This window comes from Falco naumanni, chromosome 12 (assembly GCF_017639655.2).
Source record: "Falco naumanni isolate bFalNau1 chromosome 12, bFalNau1.pat, whole genome shotgun sequence".
Lineage (NCBI taxonomy): Eukaryota > Metazoa > Chordata > Aves > Falconiformes > Falconidae > Falco > Falco naumanni.
In genome coordinates, this window is record NC_054065.1 from 16,694,561 (window position 1) to 16,714,819 (window position 20,259).

Consider the following 20,259-nt stretch of genomic DNA (forward strand, 5'->3'; position numbering starts at 1 on the left):
GGAGCTTTATTATGTATAGGGACAGTTTATTTTGCCTATCAAAATTGTTTCTGGTCTCTGAAAGGGATCATTATAAGCTACTGGAATGCACATGTTTGAACAGATAGAGGTTATTGCAGCATTTTGGCACCTCACAAGTTGGATAGTGAAGTTCTGTGCAAAGCTGTCAACCCTAAGATACTTTTTTTGCTAATAATCCCCATGGGGCTGAAGATACATCTGTAAGCGCACCACTTAATAAACTTTTGAAATGTGATGAAATGGAAGCCTTTAAGCATTTGTTGTTTTCTAGTCACCCAGATTGTGTCCAATATCTGCCATTATATTAAAATACAATGTGAGCCAGTCTCTTGATGCATTGAAGAATAACAAAAAAAAAAAGTTGCTAAAAAGCTGTTTGCTTTCTCAAGTATAGTTGAAATCTTTAATTAGCAAAAAGAATGTGACTTACCATATGGTAAATATCACCTGGTACTGATTCAGAGTTTCACTGAGAAGTCCTGTATGCCACACAGCCTTGTTCTTGCGAGTTGCTAATGAGCAAAATATTTCCAGTGTATCCTTACTGCAGAGAGACTATCCCTCCTGATATTTTGGCACATAAACTGAACTGTCCCAGGATTTAGTTTCACATTGCTTCCCTGCTTGAGAAAACCATTCTTCTTTTCTGCCTTTTCACATGTTCCTGTGTCTGCTTCCTGACCTCAGTTTAACAAGTGTCTGGTGTTTATTAAAAATAAAAATTCATTGGTCAGTTATGCAGTTACACTGGGAGAAGTATGCAGTGATAACCAGAGCAGAGCTTTTTGAGCTTAACACTTTGGACTGTAGTACTAGGTAACCTAGGACAAACTGTTTCATCTTTTTTCCCTATTGCACAATGTAGGTAACAATACTGATCTCCTCTGTAAGGTGTGTTTTCTAGGAGCTAAGCAGAAATAAAAGGAAAAGGGAGGTAATATTTAAAAAAAAAAAGTTGCAAGCTTACCTCCTCTGTTTTGGAGAGCAGAAGCAGGCAATCAAGGAATTTACTTGATGTGTGTAGGACTAGTTTTTTGCTATTGTGTTCGCAAATCTATCTTACTAGACTTCGTGAAGTTGCAGCTAACATTTTTACAATGTCTTTTTATGTTTGAGTTTGAAAGCATTTGGATTTGAACTGCTGAAGTTTTGTACCACTTTCTCTTGTAGGTACTACCATGATTTAATGCTGATTATTGCTGCCATCTAAAGCAGATGGCAGAACAGGATGTTCGCCGGTTGTAGATGCTGATACATTCTGGCTTACTAGTTTGAACTCTGAAGTTTGGTTCATGCTGAGATGTGAGACTGAACTGGATCAGCCAAAGTGCAAACACATTTGTTCTATTTTACTGCCTCATTAAAGACACATTAAAGCCTCTAACAGAGGAATCCTATAGATATTTGTGGAAGGAAGCAGCTGCAGATGAACTTGCCAGAGGTTGTTGGTTGGAGTGCAATGACATGTGAATGCTTTTGAAAACTTAGTGCTAAATATAGGTCTGAGTACCTGAATTACTGGTTTAGGAATTCAATTTCATTCTGATTTGGTGTCTTTGGACATAAAGGTTCCAGTAACTTGAGCCATTATGTGGCTTTTTATATGAATGTAAGTTTCATCAAACTTCCATAGTTTTTAGTGTGATGTTCCCAGTATGGCATTTCAGCTGCTAAAAGTGTAAATATGCTTGTGGCTTTTTCTTTGTATTTAGCTACCCATGTTGAACTCAACAGTCCTAAAGAAGTTTTTTGTGTTAATGTAAAAGTGTTTTCAGGATCTTGATTCTTGGGGGTTTTTTTGTCTGTTGTGAATACTTTAGCATAATGTTAATTTAAACAGTTTTTGAAATTGCTGTTTATCCAAATGTAGGTGAAAGAAAGGCTTGAGTTGTTCTCTTCTGAGAACCTGATTTAACAGGAATGCATACAGACCTTGAAGTACAGGTTACCACAGACAGTATCAGAGATAAACTTTAGACTTCATTGGAATCCAGAATTCCAACACATTTTGTAGATATGTTGGAGTGTGTTGCTGCCTTTTTTGTCGGATGTAAGTTCCAAATACAACTTGTCTACATGTACCTGTTACTGTGTATCTGTGTGATAGTTACCATCAATTGTTGAACATCTCATTTCAGTACGAGGATGTCGTCCTGGGAAGATCGTTCAGATGACCGAAGCAGAAGTTCGGGGCTTGTGCATAAAATCACGGGAAATATTTCTTAGCCAGCCTATTCTCTTGGAACTAGAGGCACCTCTGAAAATTTGTGGTATGTAAACTTTATATGTATGTGTTTTATGTAGGTGTTTTAATGTAACTGCATTACATTATGTATGCTAGGTGGGTTGGAAGGATACAGATAGGCAAGTGACCTTGATTTGGGTGATGTGGATTAGAGCAAGGTCTTCACAATCTTAAATATAATTTTCATCTTAGATTGGATTAAGTTGAGTAAAGGCAGCTAACAGTTGATAGATTGCTCATGCTTCTGGTACTATATAGGAGCAAGTTCCATTGGCAATAAGAGCTACTTGTACCCTTGTCTAGTGCAGATTTTGCAACTTGTCCTTTGTACTTCCCTAGGGACTGCTTGCACAGAGCTGCTGCTCTTTCAATGGCTGTTTCAAAAAGCTGTTAGCTGCTTTAAAAGGCAACTGGTTTATGTTGTAGTTGCTCTCTTCAAAGCATAAGCAAAACAAAGATCTTTACATATTGTGACATAGAACACTTCAAAATAGTATTGAAGAAAGCATTGTTAGTCTTACAACTGAAAAAATAAAACTGGATGCAGGCTTAAATTAGGCTTAGTTAACATGTAATAAATTCCTTGAGCTTCATAGAAAGTTGTAACGAACTTTGTTATTACTGTTAGATGTGGATAAAACCAAAATGTGTGTTCTTTTACCTTCTTTAAGCCTTTGTAAGATACTAGGCTTCAGAAGTATGCTGTTAATAGGTATGCAAGCTTGTAAAAAACCTATTGTTAAAAAAAGCATTGTACATAGTAGTTTGTAATAATCCTTCAAGCTATTAACAGCAGAAACAGTCTCAGAAGCATACAGTTTGTTGAATTTGACTTCTTAAAGTGTCATAGTATTAAAATTGAAGCAGTCTTTGAACTTGTTACTACTAACATGCAGAAAGATAGATCAGCTTCTTCCTAGGCTTCCTCCTGGCAGACATTAACATAGCACTTTCTTACATTAAGAGAGGATATTACCAATTTAAAAAGAAAAAAAACCAAAACCACTAATGGCAAAGTCATTTTAAAATTACTAATTGCTTGGTAGGGTGGGGAGGAAAAACCAGACCACCTTGTCTGACATGAAGGTAAAATCCAGCTTTACTATGTTGTGTTTATGCTACACTGAAAAGATTGCAGTAGTCTCATCGTATTCCTAAAGAAGAAATAAAACCTCAAATTTAGATTGTACATAAGTCAAGGTCTGCAATGTATAATTAGTATCCTTCCAAGTTTAGTTTCTCATTTGTTTGAATGGAGATAGTTGAAATGAGTGTTAGGCACGCAGTAATGGGGTAGCAAATGCACAGTTAAATAAGGCATTTGTTGTTTTTAAATTGGATTCCAAACACAGTGATAGCACTGGGAAGTGTCAGGTTCATCTAAATTTAATATTGGAGCAATTGTCTAAGGTGCATTTAGATAAAAGTGAAAGGTGATTGTTTTCAGCAAAAGCAAAATATGCAGCTCTACTACTTTGAACTACTATTTTAGAGTGTTCAGGCAATGCCTGAGGAACCATTCATTATAGGATTGTCTTGTCTTGTAATCATGTCAGTTAAAAATAAGCTTTACGTCTTGAATGGCTGTGCTTTAGTGTAAGATGAAAGATACTCTTATGTAAACGTCCATTTTAAAATAGGTGCATTTTTTACTTTAAGGCTTTGTATCTGGTAGAGTTCAATTCAGCTTGTACCCATATGACACTGTATTTTAAAATGCCAGGTGCTTTGAATGGAATAGTAAGTGCTTTGGTCCCGTTACAGAATTGTTTCTGTAAAATGCTCCTTTACCTTTTAAGTGCTTTGGTCCCTCTGGCTCGTGTGTAACTGAAAGTAGTTCTACACAGTAAACACAGTTATAATATTCTTTCGGCTGTATGTTTACTTGATAGTTAACTGGTGGTGATGAAGTCTGGGGAGTGTATTTATAGTGTAGCTCTGGAGTACTAGACTCAACATACCAATGACTTATTGAGGAGTCATTCTATATTTTCTTCTGGTTGTGACCTGGAGATTTCTAAATAGAGTAGAATAGCAGTCATTCTTGTTGCAATGTATGTGAAAATTATTTTAGCCAGTGAAACTTCAGCTTGTCTGGAATAGATTAGTGGATAATGTTCCCTGTTGTTAGAAGAAAACTGGGAAGTGATACCTCTCCCTCAGTGAGAAGTAGTTAGGGAAGAATGCTGCCTGAAGGAAGAAGTATTGGCAAGAGTAAAGAGGAATATAGGCATGTACTCTTCTTACCACTGTATGCTCTAAGAATGGAACTGGAGAGCATAAAGGTTTGGGAACCTTTTTTCTTTTGGGGATTATGGATAAAGTTGTAGAGAGGTGTTGTGTTGGGGTTTTTGCTTTTTTAAGGCCATAGTAGCTAGTGCTGTACTGGAGAATGGCTGTACTTAAAGTTGGGATTTTGCCACTGAACAAGCAGCAAAAGGGAAGATGAATTTATGGGATGCTTAGTGTAAGGGACCAGGAGGTACTAAATTTGAATAGCGTACAGCTTGTACTGAATGAAGACTTCTTGCATAGCTTTTTTTGCATTCAATCCCTTCAGTAATGAATTTTACAGTCAGCTGGAATACATTGCATGTATTCTACAAGTTACTGTGGAGCTGCTCTGGTATCTTTGACCTTACGGGCAGCTCACAGATAGTTAGCTTTGGCTAGTCTGGTGTGATATGCTGTGGTGTTTTAATCACCACACAGCTTTTTCATGGAAAGCCTGCTTAATTTTAAAGCTGGTGGTGTGAAGAGTAACATGACAGTTATTTTTCCTATGATATAACTGTAGGGTTGTGTATCTTTTAAGGGACATCAGTCTTTGAGTCTCTGTACTGTTTTTATATGAATAATTGCAATCAAAGGAGGAGTTACCCTAAGTGCTGGGGAATGGAAATTTTAGTACAACAATGTTACAGGGGGACAAGCAGCTGGCGTTTGAAGTAAGTGCTCTCTGCCAGCGCAATGTTCTGTTTCTCCCCAGTCTATCTAGATTCTTTACTGATCTATTTTTGCAGTAAATAATGTGACTTAACTTTTTTCTTTCAACTTTCATTGTCTTCCTGGCCGTGTAGCTGTTCCATTAGAGCTTGTCTTTCTGACCTTGTTTTAATTTGAGTAAGTTAGAGCTTGGTTAGAAAGCTTATACTTAAATGTGAAGACTTCTGTAGTTTTTGGTGTTCGGGTTGGCTTCATAACTGACATAGCAGTTCTGCAAATGCTGTGGGTTATTTACATGTAGTAAGTACCAGTTTGTAATATTAATGTTGTTCTTGCCTTTCTGATACCTATTGCCTGTCTGTTTTTAAAGGAAATATTAATGCTTTTTTTAAGATCAGTTAATAAAAAGTTATTAGCTGACTTCTTGATTTGTGTACTCTTGATGTTGTTGCACTAATCCTCAGTAAACATTTTCTTACTCAGGTGATATTCATGGTCAGTATACAGACTTGCTTCGATTATTTGAATATGGAGGATTCCCACCAGAAGCTAATTATCTCTTCCTTGGAGATTATGTAGACAGAGGCAAACAGTCTCTGGAAACAATTTGCCTATTACTGGCGTATAAAATCAAGTACCCGGAGAACTTCTTTCTCTTAAGAGGAAATCATGAGTGTGCTAGCATCAATCGGATCTATGGATTCTATGACGAATGTAAGCAAAACCTATTCTTTTGAAAAGACTGTAACAGACTAATACTGTGTTTTGGAGACATTTCTAGTAGTGACTCTTGTACTGCAAGAATTTTAATATTCTGTGAACCTGCTTCGAAACTTCTTAAAAGTACATTTCAAACCAAGGTTAAAATCTCACTCTAGAGAATTATTCTTTGCTCTTCTGTCCTTGAAATGCTGTTGCAAGAGACTGAAACTTAAGTACACTAACAGAAGTATAGCCCTGCAAAGACAGTTTGCTAACATTTTTGGTCAGGTTGTGATATGTATCGCATGGTGGTCTTCTGTTTCTAATGTTGCACGCTGTTCTTGTAGGCAAGCGGAGATTTAACATTAAGCTGTGGAAGACCTTCACAGACTGTTTTAACTGTCTGCCTATTGCAGCCATTGTGGATGAGAAGATCTTCTGTTGTCACGGAGGTAAGCTGATGACTGCTTTTAAAGGCTGTGTCTAAACTTATATTTGGGTTAATACTATACCAAAAGGAGTGTGGGTGTGCATACTTGATATTTAGCTGGAGATGTTTAACCTTACATTGTCTGTAAAGGCTGCTGTTATACCTTGTGCTTTTCTGTGTACCTGGCAGCAGACAGATGTCATTCTTATCTGGTACACGTGGCCCTCTGTGCCTGAGGGGCGAGTGTATCTATAAGTATTCCCATCAGTATATCCCTCTCTGGAGGATACTGAATGCTAGAATTCTTGCCTAATTTGCCATGACTAGTTGCTGTTACTGCCTATTGGTGCAGCCTTAGCTAACAATGGCATGCCTAGCACTGAAGTAAAAGAGTAACTTTAACAAGTAACCCCAGCTCTATAGTCTTGGCCTCATCTGATTTCATAAGATGTTGTGGAAGAGACCTCTGAGGGCACATAGTCAAGCCTGCTGCTTGAAGTAAGACATCTGTTAACGTTAGAGCAGGTCGGCTATGGCTTGCTGTGACTACATAAAACGATTGCTATTGGAAAATCTGTGTTCTGTGGGCAGCTGTCCCAGTGCTGCCCTGTTGTTGTAATGAAAATAGTGTTTGGTGTTGATCTGACTGAGGCTTGTGACTTGTCAGAATATTGGAACTTAATTTGGTGCTTTTCTTTGTAGAAGGGGACCCGTCATGTTTTTACAGGCAATGATGCTTACAGGTTTTCAGGACCTTGCAGAATCAAATGATGAGAATTTCAAATTACCTGTAGGAAGTGCCATCCTGCCTCTTTGCAGCTGTCTTCGAAAGGCCCTCCATTAATAAGGGACTTGATGCCTTGCACTGAGTGATCCAGAGATGGTCTGGTGTGTGTCCCACTGTCAGTGAGATAATTAGAGATCAGTGGAAGTGAGAGCACTGCAGAAACCTCTAGTTTGAACAGCTCCATTTGGAATTAGAAATAACAAGCACCCACAATTTCTAAGCAGACTCTTCCAGACTTTGTGAGGTTGTATTGATGGCTGCCATCTTACCTTTATTAATTACAGGTATCTCTGTAAGAGCTTTGCCTGTGTGGCATGTGCTATAAAAACGATCCTGGCTGCTCTTGCAGCTTCTGTTGAAAGCTTCTGCCTTCAGTGCCTGCTAGTAAGCTGTCAGTTTTATGTATAATATGCTCTGAGGTATTATATCCCTGTAAATACAGAATTAATGCAATGACACAGTTGAGTCTGCCAGTCTCCAGGTAGCATTGACATGTTAAAGGAAGTACTTGTTTTCTCACAGGTCATCTTTTAATCTTCTCAATCAGTGTGATGTCTCTCTCTTTTTTCTTATTTTAAGAACTGGTACATATCTTATGAGGTAGATCTCATTATTTTAAGAATGAGAGATACAAAATCACTTCTGCACCAAGGCAGCCATCAGTGGTTAAAACTATGTAATAAATTAGTTTCCAAAAAGCTGATGAAGGAATTATTTCACTATCATTATACTTTTTTGAATTTTGTTCTATTCGAGAAATAGTAGAGGATGAATAGTGACAAAATACTGTGGTATTTCAGACAAACATAGGTGGGTGGGTAGAAGATAGTCAAGAAAGTGTAGCAGATAGAGTAGAATGCTATGTTCTGTGACAACTGCTAGTTTTGTGTATATATGCACTTAAGACCTGAGTTATGAGCAAGAAACCTATTTTTTAAAGATAAAAAATAATGCTTTTTAATAAATGTATGGGGCATTAACTTCTTGTTTAATCAAGCAGAAAAACATTTATTTTGTGCATATTATGCTTAAAGGATCTTATGAAAAGCAATATTTACTACTTTATTGAATGCTAATTGTCCCTTAAACTAGTACAGTCTTCATCTGTAACTGAAATTACTATCATTCACAACCGATTTGAAGCTGTGAAATAAAGTGAAAAGATTACTAAATGTGCTGTGTGCTCCTGATAAATGAAAGTAGACATTCAGCACAAGTAAGTTTTCCCCTTTTTCCACTCTTCTCCAATCCTATCCAAACTGCATTCCAGATCCCATGAAGTTACGGACTGTCAACGCCTTTTCATGATGTTACTACTATAATAAACACTGAGGCAGCAACACAAACCATTCAACTCTGCTGGAAGTTGAAGCTAGCATGTAGATATAAGGTAGGTGCCTTTTTTACTATATTGCGCATTTTTGCATAGTTTATTTTAAAAATTTGTCCTCTGGGATATATAATAAAACTTTGCAAAACCGCATAACATAGTAAAACAAAAGGCACCTAACTTAGCCAGTAGGCTACCAACAATAGCTTGAAAACCTGGGTCAGTTTTTTTTTATTCTGGGCATCTGCTGTTTGGAGTTCTTTATCACAATATAAATCAAACCCTTCTTGCCATCCCTGTCTCCAAATATTCATGCTGCTGAAAGGATATTTCATTGTATCCCTTCCATCATCTTCCTCTCTCTTCCCTGTGTTTCCACACTGCTCGTACAAGCCATATTTTGGCCTTTTCTTCAGGCTGTCCTCTTGACTTCTGACTTTGCTTTTTATCTTGCTTCTTTAAAGCTTATTCCATAACCAGTCCTGACGTACCCCTTTTTCTCTGCTTTGTATTCTGTACAGTATTGTCCTCTTACCGATGATACCACTCTGTAGTTCTGTTCTTTAGAGACATTATGTGATTACTTTCAATTTTCTGTAAATTAAGTCCATGTTGTAGTGTCATGTTGATGGAACACATTGTTGGATTTAAGCTCTCGGATGGGAGTCATGTTACCTTAGTAGAATACTGGATTGGCGTAATATTTTCATGCTCTGGAGTTCTGTTTTTCTTGTGACGATGACAAGTATGTTGAAGGCTAAGTCTACTTGATAATTTTACATAGTATCCAAAGACACCTGAAGAGCTTCCTGGACTACACTATAAAAATAAGTAACCATTGCTTTTACTTTACCAATTCCACTTGATCAGGGAGTGGTTTGTATCTAGAGTCTGGATTTGTTGAGTCTGCCAGGAGTATACTGGAAGATACTTTTTCTGTGCTTAGGTGTCCTTATGTGAGAAGGCAATTCAGTTGTGTACTGTTCTGTTTTCTTTCAGTCCACAGTAGGTTGCAGCAATCACTGTAGTAGCAGCGGCTTGACAGTGAGCTTTAGCCTGTGTTTGTATTTATTTAATGTTGATCATGTACAGCTTCTGTCTGTAGATCTGAATTTCAGACATTAGCTATTTCCTTTTGTGCAGGGGGAGTGAGGAAGATATATGGGAGAAGATGACCTCTTGGGTGGCTACAAAGGGGTCTACAAACATGCAGGCATTTTCTGGGGTTTTCCTATTTTACACTTGTAATTAGACAGAAATAAACAGCTACAGGGTTGAGATATAGTTTGCAATAATGTTTTCTTTTCAAGAACTTCATGTTTTGGGTGCAACTTGAAATGCTGAGATCTGTAACCTCATAGAAGGTCACGAACTGATTGTGTTTATTTCAGAGATTGTCCATTACTGTCACTGGGTATGGTGCAGAGTAGAATCAGAGTAGAATCCACATGCCTTTGTGCTAAAGTAATGTGCATGCAAATAGATCAGATCCAGGGAAGGAGAAGTGGTAGGTTAATCAAAGTTTAAAAGCTGGTTACCTACTTGAATTTGTATTAGTATACCTGTATTGTTGTGTGAGTAGACTTAACCAAAACTCCTTTGATATGCTACTTAATGTAAGATTTCTGCCATCCTTCACTACCTCAAGGTAATACTGTGAAGACAGCTTTAACAAGCCAATCTAGAATCATAGTACTTGAAAAGTTCCTCAAGTCTTTATATCAAATATATCGGAGTCATTGTTCCTGGAACACACACGTTGCCACTATGCAAACTGATGTCAGTTTAAATTATTTTACGCAGTGGCTCCTTTCCAACAACAGGTTTTCTTCTACAGTGTTCAAAGTTCTGGACTGAGTCAAAAGGATATGGCTTGTTAATATGAAGTATGCTTCATCACAAATAGGTTTTCATGCTGTATTTCCAAATTTTGCGACATTCTTAATTAGATAGTCTTGGCCCAAGTAATTTAAGTCACTTTAGGACCCTTGTTTAAGGATGTTAAGATGCTAGAACATCTAGTAGGTTCTCTTCCATGCCTGTCGGTCTCAATTAGAAAAGCTCTAGAGTGTGTACTTTGTGTTTAAAGGGTGGCTTTGGAAACCCATGCTTTGTCTGTAATTGCATGTTAATATGGCAAAACTACAGAAAGAGCTGTGTCTTTGTGATAAATGATTTTGTGCTTTTATAAATGACGAAGCAGTTGAGCTGTAGTTGATGACTACCTCTGAGCTCCTTATCTTTTGCAGTGGCACAGTCTAGTGTTTTGTTTACGGCATCCAGTAACTGCCGCTCAGCTGATGTGTGGTGAAACACTGAAATACAGTGATGTGACTTACAATTCTGGTCACACCTGCAGGCTGCTTTGGCTTGTGGTCTGTTAAAGCTTGATAGGGGATTTCCCTTTAGCTTTCATGAAGAAAGAAGGTCGCCTGCACCTAGTTTAGTTGTTAGGTAATGGGAATGCTATCCATTCTAGTAAACTGTTTAAGAGAATGTACTTAACTGTAGAACTTTGTGCTGTGTGGCTGAAAGGATGGTAAGAAAACAAAACGTATTGGTAATTTCATTTCCATTATTCTCTGTTCTTCTTTCAGGGACTTAGTTGAGTTATAGCAAACTGGTTTTTGTTTATATTGCAATGGAAACAATGGATGCTGTGTGACCTTGAACTTCTAATTGTGTATTCTCTGGAACCCTTTTTACAGGTAAAATGTGTAGATAAGTCACTTGTTTTCTTGTACTTACAGGACTGTCTCCAGATCTCCAGTCAATGGAGCAGATTCGGAGAATTATGAGACCTACAGATGTTCCTGACACAGGTGAGTGACATGGAATTTACTGTAAATAGGTCTTAATGATGAAACAAATTTAATCAATTTCTGTACAGGCAATGCAGTGACTTAACACAACCTCTGTTCGCTGTGTAGTGTTCCTTGATGTCTGTGTAGGGCGTGAGTCTTGTCCCTCATGATGGCTAATTTACCTGATAGGTTGGAGGCTATTGCCCACGTTGTTATTGCTTGTCGTAACAGAGTAGGATGCATTATCCAAGTTTGGGTACCTTATCTACAAGTTTGCCTAAAACAAACATAGAAATCTAATAAAAGATCAGATGAAACTAAACAAGCTGCTTTTTTCTTGCCTTGGTTAGTCACACCCAAACCTTTTAGTTTTAACAAATAACATAACTGTTTAAATCTTGCTGAGTATTTTTTAAAGTATATGGGCTTTTCTCTACTTGGGGCTATATCTGTTTCTTTAAATTTGTGAAGTATAGATATTGCTTCACTGCTATTGGTATTTCAATTGCTTCTATCAGTGTGTTAGTCCTGAAATTTTCTTCCACTGATACGTTAATACCTTGTATATAGATGCTGGATGCAAATTGCTAGTGCTTTCTCTACAGTATTGTTTTGACTGGTTTAATTAATCATCTTCCTGAGTGTCCAATTTATTCCAAATTTCGTTACTAGGGAATTGAAAAGACTCAAGCAGTTACTATGGGGTATTTCTTGAAGTGTTAATTTCAAGTGGCCTGAAATTAACTTTCAGAGGAAGATACCACATCTAAACCTTTTTTTGAAACACAAATTATAATTACACCTAAAGCTTGGAATAGAAGAATTCTACTTCCTATAATGTTTTTCAGTGCTGATGCACAGGAGTAATTCAGGGACTAATATTAGTATACCTGCTGTCCCTTAAACAACATTTCTGTGCAAGCTGGTATATGCATACTTGACACTGAGAAGCATTACTAGACTGGTGAAATGAGTGTTGCTGTAGTGAACATTACTACCTTGTTCTTTGTTTTATGCTATTTATTCACTCAGTGCATAACCAAATAAATGTCAGTACAGACGAGTCAATCTTTGCATTGATCAGAGCTCTCAGAAAAGATAGTTCTGTCACGCTAATACTACTGCTTGAGCCACCCCCACTTCAGGAATGCCCTTGCAGAATGTAGTTCTGGTTTCCATGGACACTCCACTGAAGTCATCTGTATTCTTGGTGCCTCCTAAAAATAAGTGTAGAGATTTAAAAAAAAAAAGGCTTTTGATCTACAGAATGGTTTGCAGTGTTAATTTTGCTTTCAGAAGCAATAGCTGAACATTTACCAGCAGGGGTAAAATGAAATGTCTCATCAGAGGCGTGTGTGTATATGGTGTGGTGACATAAAAGGTCTTGGCCTTTTGGACTCACTTATTGCAACCAGTATTACAGAATGGATGTAAATCTTGTGGAAGAATGAAAAATTCACAGAATTGAGACCACTTCAGTAAAGTTACAAATCCTTAAAAGCTATCCCTTTGTGGAGGGATGTCGTTTGGTGAATGTGTGTACTGATACAGAACTTAATGGTAGGTGTTCATATGGCTTGTGCTGAGAACATCAGATCATTATGATGGTTTTGTCTAGCCTAACGGGGGGAAAAAAAGCCTTTTCGACTAATTTAAAGACCTCCTCTTATTTTGGTGGCATTTTTATGGGGTTTGGAAGCTGTTTGCTCAAATCTCTGACTCTGTATTCCAACCTAACAGTTACCAAAGGCTGATTTAGAGTATTTGTATTTTGTGAAGCCAAGGTGTAAGTGATGTGTTTTGGTCAGTGTTGCCAACCATTTGCTTATTAGGAAACTGTAATTCCCTTTTTTGTGTAACCTTGAGTGCCTTGTATCTGCTGTGTTGTGGTATGCTCCTGGTCAGCCTAACCTATTGCAATGGTAGATGTTGCATGTTAAAATATAAACCTACTTGGCCAACATAGTTCAGACAGATTTGCTGCAGGGCTCTGTTAACACCACTGCTAAAGGTTATAGTATAGAGTTACCTATTGGTAGGTGTAATGCTAAACATTATTTGATTCTTGAGGAGAGACAGAAGAGGAAGTTCTTCCTAAGGAACTGAAAGAAGCAGCTTTTGTCAGTTGCTGCAAGTTCATGATAAGAAACCATTAGGGATTGCAGTGCAACTATTGTTTTAAAAAACATGTTACTTAATACAGAACTAAATTTCAGTAAAGTAAGTTTTTGTCATATGCTCTCTGTTGTATTCAGTAGTTTTTCTAGATAGATATTTTATCTAAAATGTAGTTCTACTTGGTTTGTTCTTATAAGATCTTAGCCACTGCTAGAGAGGAACTGCAACTGGCACCAAAGACAATTTGATAGCTGTATGTAAATACAAAATGGTCCGGTTGTACAGTAGGCTTCAGGCATTAATTTTGCTTCATTGTAACTTGAAGGGTGTGTTACTTAGAAATAGCAACTTCAGTATTTTGTTTAGCAAATAACCAGGCATAATTGTAAATCAAACTTCTCAGTGCTTGATAAAGGAGCTTGCTGGCATTTCTTTCAGATTGTGAAACAATGCTCTTAAGTGTTTAAATGCCTAAGGGTTAATCGTTGCAGGTAAAGAAAGTACAATTTCATGGAAAACTATGAAATAACATTTTGAATGCTTTTTGGTTTGTGTTGTAGTTGAATTGGCCTGGTTCTTTCTCGTGTGAAAACACTTTTGAGAGTTCTATGTATAAAGGCATTGCAGTCGATCTAGAGAATTTTTTTAAGTGCCAAGTTTTAAATCCACAGTTAGCTGACCTTTTGTTGGCAGCAGAAAAAAAGAAAAGATTGTGACCAGTGCTAAAATGCCAGAGAGGTTTATTGTTTTAATTTAGATTCCAGACTGGTTGGCATGAGGCTTTTTGAAAAAAGGTAATGGTAGCCCAAGCAAACTGGAAGTGCTACCTGAAACAATGTCTCAGAATTTTGCCATGTTAAATCTTGATTTCGTCACATCAGGTACTTCACCTTAGGTAAGAAGGGTAAGAATCAAATCTGTTCCATGTTCAGAAGCTTGTGGTACAAGTTTATTTGCTGTACTTAATGACTGGCTTTGTGTAGGATTTTAAAATTTACTGCCGCTTTCAAACTAAGCTTTCTTGGTGACCTGTGACATTTAAAATGCACTCACTGCAGTATTTTTAAATCTCTGATGCTCACTGTAAACATGCTGAATATTACAATTAAATATTATTTCAGGGAATTCTTTGGCTCTGACTTGTTTCATTTCAAGGTACTAGCAGCGGGGAGGGGGGAAAAAGATCTCCAGGCTTAAACAGACCATATCTTTTAACTGAGTCACAGTTTAAGTACTGCTAAATTTGTTGTGAAGGCTTATTTTCTTTAGAAGAGCTGCTCTGATAATTAGTGTAAAATAGTGTTATTGCATAGAATGATACCTCCTAAGACCGGTGTCTTCACTTGTATTATCTTTCAAAGGCTTGCTCTGTGACCTGCTGTGGTCTGACCCAGACAAAGATGTGCAAGGTTGGGGTGAAAATGATCGTGGGGTCTCTTTCACTTTTGGTGCTGATGTGGTCAGTAAATTTCTGAATCGTCACGATCTGGATTTGATCTGTCGAGCTCACCAGGTATGAATTATGCTGCTGTCTCTTAAAACCTCTTGTAGACTTCATGCCTCTGCTGTTTATCAGTAGGATATATTTGAAACTTGTGTTGCATTTTGTTACTGTTAGAAAGAAAAAAAAAATTCCTAGTAAAGGGGGACTATAAGGCAGTGTCCTCTTGACTCGTACTGAACTGAGTGTTTACTGTCTGTGAAGTAAAATGCTAGCACTAGATTTCTGCATTGGTCTTTGTTTTGTATTGTCTGTTCGTTACTGTTGTATATGGATGTCAGAGGTAAAGTGTCCAGGTTTAAAGTGGCAAAGTGACTTGAACTCACTTTGTACACTAAGTTTCAGAGTTCTTCCATTTCAGTAGTAGTCTTCTCTGGCAGTTGTGGCTTAAACTGTCTCTGCTTCACTTCGTGGAAGTAATAAATGTATTTTGAATGTTTCTATAAACAAGTCTGTACATAAAAACTTTCAGTTGCCTTCATTTTGATTCAGTTATCTGGACTACTTTGGCACAGATAGTTTGAATTACTGAAATGTGTGGAAAGCAAGGTTATTTTTATCTTTTAAGTACACTTTCTTGCAGTTTTAAGTTGCTTTATGCAGGTGTCCTAGTTAGGTGGACATTAGGTTTCAGTTCCCAGTGTAACGTTTCAGTTGCATTATATAGTCAATATTAAAAGCTCTCTCCTGCTGTGAAACAAAAATAGGCTTTTTATTCTGTGTCCCTTAGGCTTGGGGGTACTATCAGAACACTTATTTCTCCTTGCAATTTTACTGCTAAACATTAGAGAAGATTAGTCAGTGTAAAGAATTAATATTAAGATTTCTCAGCTGCTGATCAAGATGGCTACCAATTTCCTGTATTCATATAGTCACTTGAGTTCTTTATAGAAGTAGTATAACATCTTTTAAAAAGATCATGGAGATTGGACCAAAGCAAGCAGTTGGTGCGCTAGTTTCACTACATTATAAGGTGAGACTTCTATATTGGGGAAGAGGGAATATCCTTAGCTGATGAATCATACTACTTATACTATTTTAAAGCTGAATTATGCTCTTAGAGAAAATATAATGGAACCACTTTGCTTTTAAAGCATCAAAATTGTAAAAAACCCTGCATTTGAGCTTTGTACATCAACACTTTTGTGAATGTTGAAACTTGACAGTTACAGTTGGAATGAAGATGGTATCCAGATCTTGTGTGCTCTTAACTAACAGGTCAAACATCCAAATACTGTGTATAAACCATAATATGCTGGGAATCTTTAAACTGGCAGTGCATAATAGGATTTCAGGTATAAAAATACTGATCGGTCAAGCTGATGCATATTTAGGTTTAGAAGTGTCAGACAGAGTAAGCTACCTGGTCTGGCACTCGGTGTCCAGATGAGACAAAATGATTGAATCTTCCTGTCTGAAAGCCAAGGCATAAAATACCTTTTTGATGAATTCTTGTCATCTCTTTAAGTTCTGTTTGTCTCAAGACTGGCTTTTTTCTTCAAAATTTGTAAATTTTTTTTTTGTGAGCTGTATTGATTTCTCTGGTGTTGACAGGTGGTTGAAGATGGATATGAATTCTTTGCTAAACGGCAGTTGGTCACCCTATTCTCAGCTCCAAATTATTGTGGAGAGTTTGACAATGCAGGGGGCATGATGAGTGTGGATGAAACTCTGATGTGTTCCTTTCAGGTATGATATATTTGTACATTAAGTATTACTTTAGGTGTTGGGCTACATGGACTGAGTTAGTCTGCTTATTGATACTTACGGTTAGTCTAGGGTAATTAGAGTAATAATTTGAGCTACGGAAAGGACTGCACAGCAGGCTGGTATTTGTGGATAATTAGAACAGCAAACTGACTGTTCTCCAGAGAACTATGTGGGATTCACTATTTTACAAACTCCTGCATATGAAGTTATTCCCTTTATTCAGATGGTCAATTTAAAAGTTTAATTAGGTGATTCTTTTCAGTCATACCTAGTGATCAGAGTGCCTAACTATGCAGTCTAATGGACTATTGGAATCCTTTTAGTGTGGTTACTCTGATCAGCTTCTAATCCCTACTCCTTCCTGGACATGCTTTCAGCCCTTTTTCTTTCCCCTTCCCACCCCAGCGTAGCATAGAACTAAAAGGATTTAGAAGTAGTGCTATTGTTGTATGTAGGATTAAGAAATCTTTAAGATTATGATGCGATTTTCCCCCACCCACCCTCACCCCTTGTTCCTGCTGAATGAGATTTCATGTTGGGTTAACAGTGTTTGAAATGTTCTTACTTGTCATTGACTCAAAAGAATTTCTTTATTTTCTCTAAGATATTGAAACCATCTGAAAAGAAAGCCAAGTACCAGTATGGTGGACTGAATTCTGGGCGTCCAGTCACTCCACCTCGCACAGCTAATCCACCGAAGAAGAGGTGAAGAAAGGAATAATGTAGAAACATCATCAGATCTGTCAAGGACAAAACTCCATATTACAGTATATAATAAGTGTGCACTGTAAAACCATCCAGCCATTTGACACCCTTTATGATGTCACACATTTAACTTAAAGAGACGGGTAAAGGATCTTTATTAATTTTTTTCTAGTAGAAAGATGTGCGACACTATTGTAACAAGTATAGCTCCAAGTTCTAATATCCAGCATAGAGTAAAAAAAAAAATTAGGAAAAAACTATTGCAACTACATATTCACATTTACCACGGTTTTTAAAGTTGACCAACATCCCAGTTAAAACTTGATGTAATAGTTAAACCAGATGAGAGCATGATGTTCCATTTGTGTAATGTGGTCTTATTGTTGCTTGATTGCTTTTACTTTGGTTATTTTGTAGCTAGAATGATGCAAATATGGTATCTAGTCTTATTTCACGGCTCTCTCTTTGAAATTGAAATAAGGAAGGGGCTTTTTAGAACAACCATGGATCTCCTATCCTCCCCCTTGCCCCCTGTTCTCCATAATAATGCCACCTGAATGTGTGCCCCATTATAATGCAAAGTTTATAGTATGGTAGTGATTAAAAGGCAAACTTAAGTCCAAAATGCGCAGACTGGACAGCCTGACAGCCAACATAAATTGAGATAGAAAAACCTGTCTTGACTTTGACTTAAACTGCCACACAATTAATTTGTGCACTACACGATTTTAAATTATTGACGTTACACTGTGCTATGGCACTAGATTTAACTTAGGACAAAAATGGTATTGCCTATTAGTTGGTAACTTGATTATGTGGTACCTTGGCTTTAGTTTTATTAGCATGAAACACCTTTGGCATGCTTAGCTTCCAGGTAACTCCCTACCTGCATCAAAATTCATCTTACATAGTTCCACAGAACATGAAGATCCTTTTTTGCTAAGCCTTTGGAAGCTGACATTCTTTTTCATAAGAGGGTGTGTTTAAATGGATATTCATCAACAGACAGTAGGCTAGCTGAGGAGTGGTGAGCTGAAAATGCTATAGGAATGTCCAACATGATTATAAGGCTTATGTCACTTAGGATTATATCCTTTGGATTTTCATGATCAAATTTCATATACTATTGTATAGACTTCTGCTTTGTAGTGTACTATAGTAGCAATAATTTCTGTACATGATCAAGAGTTATGCAGTATTTCTTTTCACTTCTCTCCTTTCTTAAAAGAGTTAACATTGGCAAATGGCAAGATTCAGAGAAGATACAGAATTTATAGTGGATAAATGAAAGGCACAGATTTGTGATGCTTTAGGATGCAATACTTATTGGACATAACTACAAAAGCTTTTATTGAATATTGTCAAATTTGTAAGATTCTTTGGGGGAAGGCTTCAGATTTATACCATTCTAAATGTGCATCAGTAGATGTAAAACTTTTGACTTCAGTATTGTCTTTGAAAATGTTAAATTGAGGATTCTGGTAACTTACATTTTATGAACTGGCACATTATATAATGCAAGAGATAATATTGATTTCTGACACAGTGAGCAAGTTCTTTAAAATGGATTTAAGTCTTTTCTAATTCCATTTTGTTTTAAATGCATATTTTAAATGTAGGTTTTTCATTTAGTAAAAGTTGTCTAATTCATTTGAATGAAGTCTGACTGGTTATTTTAACATATCTTACTGTTACTCAAGAAGTGTGGAGTTTTTTGATCTTAAAAGAAACAAAAACACAACAAAGAAACAACTAAGCCAAATCTTATAGTGTATACATCTGTTATCGATTTATATTGCGTTGGTCTGTGGTTACAATGGTTTGTTTTACACCACCTTGAAGCAAGCACTAGTTTCAATACATAGGATAAAATGTAGACTTCTTCCAATATTGCTTGAAAATGCTTGTTTTTGAAAGTCAGTGATGAAAGCTGTTTAAATGAGAGTAATTTTGGTTTGTGACAGGGTAATCAATGAATTTATTGTGTAGGCCTTGACAGGGTAACATCCTGCTCTAAAGTCATTGTTTACTTGAGGTTTCGTTTTACAAGTTTTGAAAATGCTGGGTTTTACCAAGTGCCAGCCTCTATTGTAAGAAGCATCATGTTACCAAACATCTGGATTATGCTTTTCCATTTTTCCCTTAGTTTTTTGAACAATGTCTTCTGTATCGTGAAATGTCCAGATATAAAGCTGTATGTTACATTGAGTATCTAACATGCTCACTTGTATTACAGATGCTATGTCAACAGGAAAATAAAGTCTTCAGGCCTTCTTATGTGTCCTAAAGAAATAGGAACGTCTTAGTTTATTTTATGGCACTAGAAAGCCAGATCTGGTGATGGTATTCTGAATAATTCCTTTTTTTTGTATAGCAGCGATCACTTGCAAAGGATTTGAGTGCTGTTTTGATGTCTGGGGAGTTGGGATGTCTGCTAACATCCCATATATGTTGTGAAAAAAATACCATGATTTCATACCTAACCCCTACAGATAGGATTGATATTCTATACTAAAAGAAATCAGGAGCATCAGATACCTAATGGAATTGGCCATACCAATTCAGCTGATGTTTACAGTGTGAATATAGACCTTTAGTATTTTTGCTATTGTCCATACTGGAAGAGGTAGAAATTATACTCTGATAAAATTAACTCTTTCTTCCGTGGAAATTGCTGGTGGTCTAATTGCTAGTAAGTTTTTTCCCCAATAAAAAGCTTGTCTGTACAAGCCTAATATGCTGCTAAATAGCACAGCGTTAGTGTGCTAGGAAGTAACAGGATTCTCAAATGAGCTGTTGAGAGGCACATAAAATGTTACACTGTTTGTTGCAGGGATATTTTTACATGTTCTTCCCCTACCCCCTTTTATCTGACAGTAATATCCATTACTGATTTCATAGTAGAGTACAACACGGCACATAGCCTCTTGTCTTGTTCCTTTTTGGTTGACAGGCATTTT

The 20,259-nt window shown here is 37.0% G+C and overlaps 1 protein-coding gene across 1 annotated transcript in view; it reads left to right on the forward strand.

Moving 5' to 3' along the window:
- PPP1CB (protein phosphatase 1 catalytic subunit beta) overlaps window positions 1–18,949 on the forward strand; it is a 29,612-nt gene extending 10,663 nt beyond the window's left edge. Inside the window, exons 2-8 of the mRNA XM_040611423.1 lie at window positions 2,160–2,291; window positions 5,696–5,926; window positions 6,262–6,366; window positions 11,212–11,283; window positions 14,745–14,896; window positions 16,439–16,573; window positions 17,199–18,949. Coding sequence (XP_040467357.1) covers window positions 2,160–2,291; window positions 5,696–5,926; window positions 6,262–6,366; window positions 11,212–11,283; window positions 14,745–14,896; window positions 16,439–16,573; window positions 17,199–17,303 — 932 coding nt within the window. The 3' untranslated portion in view covers window positions 17,304–18,949. The remainder of the gene's footprint in view (window positions 1–2,159; window positions 2,292–5,695; window positions 5,927–6,261; window positions 6,367–11,211; window positions 11,284–14,744; window positions 14,897–16,438; window positions 16,574–17,198) is intronic.
- The last annotated feature ends 1,310 nt before the right edge of the window (window positions 18,950–20,259 follow it).